This window comes from Alligator sinensis, unplaced genomic scaffold, assembly GCF_000455745.1.
Source record: "Alligator sinensis unplaced genomic scaffold, ASM45574v1 scaffold610_1, whole genome shotgun sequence".
In the NCBI taxonomy this organism is placed as follows: domain Eukaryota; kingdom Metazoa; phylum Chordata; order Crocodylia; family Alligatoridae; genus Alligator; species Alligator sinensis.
Genome location: NW_005842348.1, coordinates 991,199 through 1,000,127, shown reverse-complemented (window position 1 = coordinate 1,000,127; position 8,929 = coordinate 991,199). Strand labels below are relative to the sequence as shown.

General features: G+C 51.4%; 1 protein-coding gene across 8 annotated transcripts in view; it reads right to left on the bottom strand.

The window, feature by feature from the left end:
* NDOR1 (NADPH dependent diflavin oxidoreductase 1) overlaps positions 1–8,929 on the bottom strand; it is a 31,431-nt gene that overhangs the window by 15,946 nt on the left and 6,556 nt on the right. For 7 of the 8 annotated variants that reach the window (XM_025210418.1, XM_006028970.3, XM_025210415.1 and 4 more), the window contains 5 exons: positions 7,403–7,500; positions 5,380–5,478; positions 4,414–4,515; positions 2,926–3,126; positions 1,643–1,764 (listed from right to left, as the gene is read on the bottom strand). In XM_025210418.1, coding sequence (XP_025066203.1) covers positions 1,643–1,764; positions 2,926–3,126; positions 4,414–4,515; positions 5,380–5,478; positions 7,403–7,500 — 622 coding nt within the window. The remainder of the gene's footprint in view (positions 1–1,642; positions 1,765–2,925; positions 3,127–4,413; positions 4,516–5,379; positions 5,479–7,402; positions 7,501–8,929) is intronic. The other variant, XM_025210414.1, reaches the window with a different exon arrangement.

Sequence of the window (8,929 nt, the reverse complement as noted above, 5' to 3'; positions counted from 1 at the left end):
CCCCTGCCACCCCTGCCCCCCCAGTACTTACCAGCTCTGAAGATTCAGAGAGCTTTGAATCGATTTGGACCTTCGAATTGGTCCCGATTTGATTTGGATTCAGAGATTTGGCCACTGAATTGGGCTGAATCTCCTCCAAATCGAATCACCACCCGAAGCGTCACACAGCCCTAGTGACTGAGCCTTGCTGGGAATTCAAGAGTCCTGAAGGTCAAGAGCTGCAAACCAACCCTGATCTCTAGAGACAAGGGTGTTGCCTAAGGTCACCTCCAGGGCAGGAGTCGGTAATGAATGTTGATAATATGTCAATAAAAGACACTTTATATCTCACATCAGAGAGTGCTTGTACTTGGCCTGGTAACTGCACATGGAGATGGAGTGATGCTGAGTAATAGGCTTCAACACCCAGGAGATGTAGCTGAGATCTTTATCCTCCATCGATTCTGATTATTTAGATTCTTCCTGTGCAGCAGATACCACAAAGGAGCCTGCAGCTGAGTGAAAGCAGTACTCGTATCACTTAAGAGGAATCTGATAGCTCTCAGCAGCTTAGCCTGGGGTCGAGAGTATAGAGATTGGGGTTTGCCACACATCCTTTGCAGGGTCTAGGATTCCTCTGTTGCTAGTGCTGGCAGTCTGCCCAGGTTGGAGGGGAGGATATCAAATGATGTATATGCCTTCTCCCATGTTGGGGAGAACCCAGTATTCAGGGTATCTGCATTCTTCCTTACAACTCCTGCAAGGGCTTGAAGCCACAGGGAATTAGCACAGGAGAAGGCATGACAGCTTTGTCAGCTGAGGAAGAAGGACCATCTCAGGGTGGAGAAGCTGGAATAAGATCACGCAGAGTTATATTCTTCCGTTTCCTCTTTATGTTCCTCTCTTCTCTCCCCAGTGGCCTCTTCTTGATCTCTGGTTCCTTCTTCCCGCTGCAGTTAACAGTGGACTTAACCAGTGGGACTTACAGGAGAAGCAAAAGGAAGAATGCCCCCTTGGGTATCTCAACAGATTTGTGAAGCCCATGGTGCCTGGCAGGGCCAAGCTGATGGGTCAAAGGGATGGCTCCACCCAGATGGGTACAAAGTCACAAGGTCACATCTACCAGGGCACTGCAGGTACTAAAGAGAGGCTTCTCTGGCTGTCCTGGAGGGATGGGGCGACAGACCTCTGTGTGGCCCACAGATTGAATTCCTGGCAGCCAAATGGTGACAGAAGTACTAAATTAATCAAAGTAAGGCACTGCCAGAGGGCAGAAGTGTTCTCTGTGACACTATGAGAAGCTGCTACAAAGCAGCAGGACCCAGACTGCCCTCAGGTGGCTGCTGACTGGACATACAAGGCACAGGTACAGCCACTGGTCATATGATTGTGCCCCCAGAGTGGGACCACATATTTGGAGATCTGAAAGACAAAAGGAAACATTCAAACCTCCAACGGGGAGCAGGAGCCACTTCTAGCTGTCATGAGTGACACCCTCCTGGCAAATGAGACAGGCAGACAGCCACCAAGAGCTAATGACCATCCTGTAGCTTGCCAAGGGCCAAAGTGAAATGAAAGCCCAGATTGGAGCTAGAATGGAACTGCTGAGCAGTTGGCCCCATCCAGGCAGGGACAGAAAGGAAGAGCAGTGAGCAGGGCATACCAGGCTCAGAGGGCTTCAGCACAAAGCGTCTGTCTGGATCCAGGCGAAGCAGCTGGCAGAACTGCTGCACATCCTCGGGAGAGTTCCGGGGCTGGATCATCACCACATCTCCTGCGCTGTACCTGCAGGACACATGGCACACACACCAGCTGAGAGAAACCCCAGGCAGCCCTGCTGGCCAGGGGAGGTGGGCTGGAAGGCATCCAAGGGCCTCTGCAGTGAGAGGGGACAGCAAGAGTGATTATCAGTAAGCCAGGGGCCTTTTCTTCCCCTTGAGCCCCCTTCCCATACATGGAATCCTGTAACTAAACTTCCTGCTTCTTCTATCTCCAACAGTTTGCTCCCAAACAAGTACAAGGAAGCAGTGTAAGAGTGCCCCACAATGGGAGGCTGGTAAGTTGAGGCCCTAGACTTGGGCTGGAATACAATCAAACTTTCTACCAGCTCTGCAGTCTCCAGACCTGGCTCCGCAGGGCCAAGAGGCCGAAAAACAGATGCTACTCTGTAAATTCCAGGGCCCAGTACACCTGCCTACAAATGGGAAGGAGGAGAAGGGTGGAAAGCTGGGAGAGCCCTTGAAAGGCATGAGCCTAGGGAGACACATTCATCTTTTCCTGTGGATTCAGGATGGCTCTCCATGCCCACCGCCCTACCAGGGCCTGTATGCAGCATCAGCTGAAGCCCAGTAGTCTGTACTGTGGGGCTCCCAGATGTACTCAGGCCTGCTCCAGGGGCACAGAGGAGGGCTGCAGAAATCCAAACACTACTGCCCTGGTCAGACTGGCAAACATAGGGCTTGTCTACACCATGGCAGCACTGTGTCCCAGCTGGGATAGCCCCAAGTGCTCTCCATCTGCCCATCCCTGCAGGCAAGGTCCAAACTCAGAAATAAGTCAGAGAGGCTGCTTCTGAGACCTTTGTCTCCAGCCTGCTAGAGAGCAGCTGCTGGGAACGAACCTGGAGCAGCCTTATTGGAGCATTCCCAGCCCTGAATGGGAGAGGGGTGGAAGGGATTACTTAGGAACAGCCCAGCTAAGCATGGTGCAGACAAGGCCATGCAGATCAAACCACTGTTTTACTTCAGCAAGAGCCCCCTGGAAAAAAGAAAGGCTCTTCCTCAGGGTGTCTGTGCAGCCTGCAGTCATGGGAGAAAGCATGGCAGCCACAGAAATTACCCTTATAGAAAAAAGGGCATCCACCTAGATGCACTGGTAGCTCAATGAAAAGGAGCGTTTTCCCACACAGAGGGCAGGGGCTTGGAGGGGTGACTGAGTGCTGCTCACTCCATTCCCGAGCCAGTAATATCAAACTCGATCAGCCGGACATCCTGGAAGTGCGACTCCGCAGTGACCCTCTGATTGCACACCATCAGGGCAGCAAAGGGGCGCAGCTCCGAGGGGGTGTCTCTGGCTGCCTCCTGCTGGGGCTGGTCTCCATCGTCAGCATTCTCATCCAGGAAATGCAGAGCATACCTTGGGGGAAGCCTGCAGGGAGAGAGTAAAATGGCACAGTCAGCTTCACCTCGTGGCTTTTTTTGGTGTTACTGAGTTATGGCAAGCAGCCCAGAGAATCTTCTGTGCACTGCTTTACAGGCTGGCCCCACATGCAGGGGACAGGAATGTCCCACAGACTGAAGGGACAGCAGGACCGTAGGTGTTAACATGTGGAAAGAGAGCACCATCCAGCCCATCTACACAGCTGCCAGAGACCCTGAAAGAAGAGATTAGCTCTGAAACAGTCATGGCAGCTAGATCCACCCTGAGTGACAGATGGTCCTGGAGAGGCTGTAGTAAATCTACTGGGCTAAGTGCAACAGCAGAGGCAGGCAGATGAGGTGCAGAGAGCCCTTCTAGAACAGCCAGCACATGGATGGGGCAGTGTGGAAACAGCCACAGCAAGAGACCACCCAGGTCCAGCCAGATGCAGCTTCTCCCTTGGGTTCCTCATGGGGCAGCAAAATAAGCTCTTCTCTCTCCTGCTGGAGGGAAATTTGCCATGAATCAGAAAGGAAACTCCTCCTCCTTTCTCCCCTTCAAATCTTCCAAACTCCCCCTTTGTTGCTTCAGTGGAACTACACACCACAGAGCAGGTACTCATGTTGGGAGCATGGTTGTGACAGAGATGAATGATACCCAAGGAGTAAAGCACAGCTTATGATCAAAGGGCAGGGCCCCAATGCACACTGCCCACAAAGCAGTAAGGAGGAGGTTTCCTGACAGGACACTGGATACATTTCTTCCCCAGAAGGGCCATGAAACAGTAGTTTAGCTTTGGGCTGTCTGAGATCTTTGGGTGAATGAGGTGTTTCCTCGTGACTTGGCTCAGCCCACTACTTCCTTATACCACTGCAGGAGGGAGGGCAGTACCTCATTGAGCCCCCTTTTCATGTGGGAGTCTCCAGAACAACAACAAGACTTCCAGAATCTGCAGGCTGCCTTGGCTGTGCACTGGGGAGCTCCACTATCATAACACCCAAATCCTGGAGGTGGGGGAAGCCATACTGAGACTGGTTTCAACATGGACCATATCTCTTTCAGCTCTGTACTGGTGAGGGTCTTGCTGTTCTGCTGTTTGCCAGGGCAGATGAACTAGCCTACAACACAGGGTGGGGCTCCACAAACTACAGAAAGGTGGGTTCCTGACAGAGAATTGGACACATTTCTGTCCCCAAAAGGATTATCTTCATCTGGGGAAACAGCCTCTCAAAGGAGCAGGTACAGACAACCAGCTTGCTCTTTCTGTGGTGGTCCCTGTCCAGGCTTTGTACTCACAGGACATCAGGGCTGAGGACGCCAAGGCCAGGAGGAAGAGGGTACAAAGCCAGGACCTTTTCCCATAAGTCCAGAAGCCATGGATCAATCACTGCATCTGGTCTGCAGATGGCAAATGCAAACAGCAGAGTTCATATCACCTGGATCCCAACTCCCCTGACCCCCGCTCCAAACCCCAAAAGATGCATATTACTGCAACCCTGTGAAAGTCCCTCAAGCACAGTTCCTTCTATCAGCTAGAGAGAGGGCACTAGGGAAAAGCCAGGTACCACTCTGCAATGCTAGCACCCCTAATAACCCAGGTGAACTGGGGCTGCCCAGTGCATAACAACTGGCTTTGACACCATCTGAGGCTCCCATCTAGAGAGAAGTATGAGTTCTGCTTCTCCCAGAACAGAGGGCTGATCTTTAAGCTAGAGATTCCATTTATTTACATTTTGGGGATTGGCAACATGCAGAAGTTTCAGTACAGGCAGGCAGTGGCTGCCCAACTTAGCACTGTGGGAGGCCTGGTAACAGCACGGCAGAAAGGGCTCTCCAATCAGCTCTGAGGTCAGAGATGAGCGTCTCTTTGGGTCCAAGAGCTGTGGCCCCAGGAAATCTCTGACATATGCAAAGAAAACTCAGGGTAACTCTGAGGCTCTAGGGTCTATTCTCAGTGAGCCAGTTTGTAGGGGGAAGAGGCAGGTGGGACTGGAAGCTGGAGGTTCAACAGGAAAGGCCTGAAATACAAACCTAGCTGTGGGTGGAGGGGTAAAGGACAGAAAAGCAGACCCAAGCTGAGCTGTGTGAGGCTCTGAGCCTGGAATAGCATGGAGTGCAGCCAGTCAGAAGCTGGCCAGATGTTAGGGGTATGGGCCAGAGCTAGAAAGACAGGGAGAGTCTCTAGGGTCCTGGAGGTGCAACCTGCAAAGATAGCTGACGTGGATTCCCTCCAGCCAGCCCTCCCCCATTGGAGGTTCTTACCCCAAGTCATGCTGGTCATCTCCCAAAGCCACTGGCAGGAGGGGGCTGCCACCCAGCTGGAGCAAACGCTTGTGCAGTTTCTTGGCAACAAAATTAAACCTAGGTCAAGAAGGATCAGAAGAAGATGCAATTGGCAGGCACTGTGGGCAGGAACAAGATTCAGAAGAGTCTGCACTGCAGCAGGATACTAGGGCTAATATGTGCCCCAGCTCACTGCAGGGACAGGATTTAACAGACCTCAGCACAGATACGAGCCTAATGGTTCACAGCCCTGGTTGCTCTGATCCATGCACACACTGCTGAGAGCAGGTCTGCAGGTCTCCAAGGCAGAAGAAGGTATAGAGCTCAGGAATGCAGTACAATGCAACCTGCTTTACTTTCTCTCTGGGAAGGTGCGTCTGTCTTTTTAGTAGGTGGGTTTTATCAATACAGAAAAACACATCCACTCCCAATAGAGCTGTCCCACCCTCCCGTCAGGCCCTGGAACAATGGGCTGCTCCATGCTCAGCTTCTTCCTAAAAGCCATTCTGTCTGCAAACTGCCCCCAAGCAGTTCACCTGGAAGCAGTATGTGGGGCCCAGGTAGTGCTCTCTAGACTCAAAAGTCAAAAGGAAATCAACAGCTTAGGTAGGTTTGGGGGAATTCTCCCTCTCTGGGTTCCTCTGTAGGACCCCATTGCTGCAGTCTAAGTCTATGTCAGGTCATGATATTTCCTGTCTGGTCATTCAAGTAACTGGTTCAAGTCAGGAAAGAAGAACACAGGCAACAGTCTAATTCTGGGTGTTTACTGGGGACAGGTTCATCAATCCCAAAATTTGTTATGGTAAGTCTGATCTGCTACAGGGCACAGTCCAGAGACCTTTACCTAACAATTCCTACATCAGATCCACTTGTGATTGGTTCATCAGGTTCAGCCCGGGGTTGAGCTAGAACAGGTCTATTAGAAAGACACATCCAAGCTTAACTGAAAACTGTCAGGTGGTAAGGGAACTTGCTATTTCTCTTGATAATGCATCCCAATGGTCAATAACCCCCACTCCAATTCAACCACCTTTGTCCTCTTGCACATTTGCATTTTTCTAATGTCAACTTCCAGCTCCCGGACCATGTTATAACTTTGTTTGCTGGATAAAAGACACCTTAGATATATCATCCATCTTCTCCTAATTTAGGTATTTCTGCAGATTTATCACTGTGCTCCTTCACCACTGTGTAGATCAATTAAACAGACTGAACTCCTTTTATCTCTAACTGTAAAGCAGGTTTTTCAAACCTCAGATCATTCTTGTGGCTCTTTAAGGCACTTCTTCCAATTGTTCAACTCCCTTCTCAAAATGGAAACATCAGGACTTGACTGAGTGCCCAGGAACAAACTCAGCCAGATGGTGTTTGATACGCTCATTAAGGGGATTAAATGATGTGGTTGCATGTAGTAGCAGGGTACTGGACTTGATGACGCAGGAGGTCCCTTCCAAGCCCTAAGCCTCTCATGATCTCACTAACGCCATATACAGATGGAATAACATCTCCCTGGCTCCTGCTCAGTGCGCCTACATTCATAAATCCCTTGCAGTCCTATATTAACCGTTCCATCATTTTGCTCAGGCAAAACTTCAACAGAGACCAGACTCCCAGCATGCCTGCGGCACCTAGCACAGGTACGGCCTAATCCTTAGCTGGCTTCCCCAGGTGTTGCTCACACTCAAATAAGGAAGAAGGGGGACTGTCACAGACCCATCCCTCACTGCCAGCGATTCACCAACAGCAGCATGCACTCTCATTACGTAAATTCCTTTGTGGTTGAACAAAACAAAGCCCTACATGGCATGATTATAAAATGCCACTGTCTGACTTATGGAGAAGAGACTCTGGGAAAAACTGTCCCTTCCTGACAACCTGAGAGTTGGGAGTCCAATGGTAAACAGCTTTCAGGAACCAAATGGTTCAAACCATAAGCCAAGGGCCACAAAGAGCTCCTGGTCTTATACCCCCCTCAGGGCTAGGGGTGGGAAAAATCACTTACTTGGGATAGGAGGAGTCTCCAAGGCCCAGCACTGCGTAGTCCATCTGGCACAGGGAGCTGGGGGGCAGGTTCTTGCGGAATATAAATCGCCAAAAATTCTACAACAAAACAGTCAAGAGATTTCATGGCTCTATTATGGATACCAGTCACTCAAATCACCAGCACTGGTTAAGTGCTCAGCTCTCCGAGACCTAAGCCTGTTCCTATTAAAGAGACCATGAGACAGACAGTGATCAACCATAGTCAGTTGGACCCCTTCAGATAGAAGCATCTGGTCAGCCCAACTACTGGAGACTAGGAACGCAGTATTTTCTCTGGTTATTCAGAAAACCAGAGCCACAAAACAAGTGGCAGTCAGCCTCCCATGTGAGCAGTCTGGGAGAGCACCCTTAGGGCGCATCCACATGAGCACACATATGCCTCTTGCAGTGTCTCATAGCCCTTTGAGATACTGCAAGGCGCACATGCGGGAACAAACAACCGTTCCCAGCACTGCAAATTTGCAGCACAGGGGCAAAATTAGATACCTGGATATCCAGGGGTCAAAAAAAAAACCCAGGTGAAAAAAGCAGGGCAGGGCACTGGAGGGTTGGTCCTCCACAGAGCCGCTCTGGTAGCCAGCCAGAGGGTCTCTATGGCTGGTCGTTGCCCTGGTACTGAAGCATGCTGCCTGCCCATGTGAAGCAAGCAGCGGTGCAGGCTGCAGGGACCTGGACCTGGCTTTGTGTCAGGTAAGTAGGGGCTGGTGGGGGGCTGGAGGAGGGGGGGAGGAGCCGGGGGGGGGACACGGACAGGACCCTGCCTGGCCACGGCACCCCACTCGCTCCCTCAGCTCTCCCCTTGTTTCCTCAGCTCCCTCCTCCTTTCCCCAGCTCTCCCCTCGTTTCCCCTCCTCCCCAATCATTTTCCCTGCTCTCTGATCATTTCCCCTGCTTTCCCCAGCTCCCCAATCGCTTCCCCACCCGTCCCCACTCCCCTGAATGGCCAAGCTACTGGCAGTGGCAATCAGGGCACTCATAGATTTCATAGACATCAGGGCTGGAAGGGACCTCGGAAGATCATCGAGTCCAGCCCACCACCCAAAGGGCAGGAAGTCAGCTGGGGTCATAGGATCCCAGCAAGATAAGCATCCAGTTTCATCTTGAAGGTGTTCAATGAAGGCGCTTGAACCACCTCCTGTGGCAGGCTGTTCCAGACCTTGGGGGCTCGGACAGTAAAGAAATTCTTCCTTATGTCCAGCCTGAAACGATCTTGAAGTAGTTTGTGACCATTCGACCTCGTCATCCCTTGGGGCGCTCTGGTGAACAAACGTTCCCCCAGATGCTGGTGGTCACCCCTGATAAACTTGTAGGTGGCCATCAGATCACCCCTGAGCCTGCGCTTTTTCAGGCTAAAGAGCCCCAGGGCTCTCAGCCTGTCATCGTAGGGTCTGCTTCCCTGACCTCTGATCATGCACGTGGCTCTTCTCTGGACTCTCTCAAGCTTCTCCACATCCTTTTTGAATTGTGGAGCCCAAAACTGGAAGCA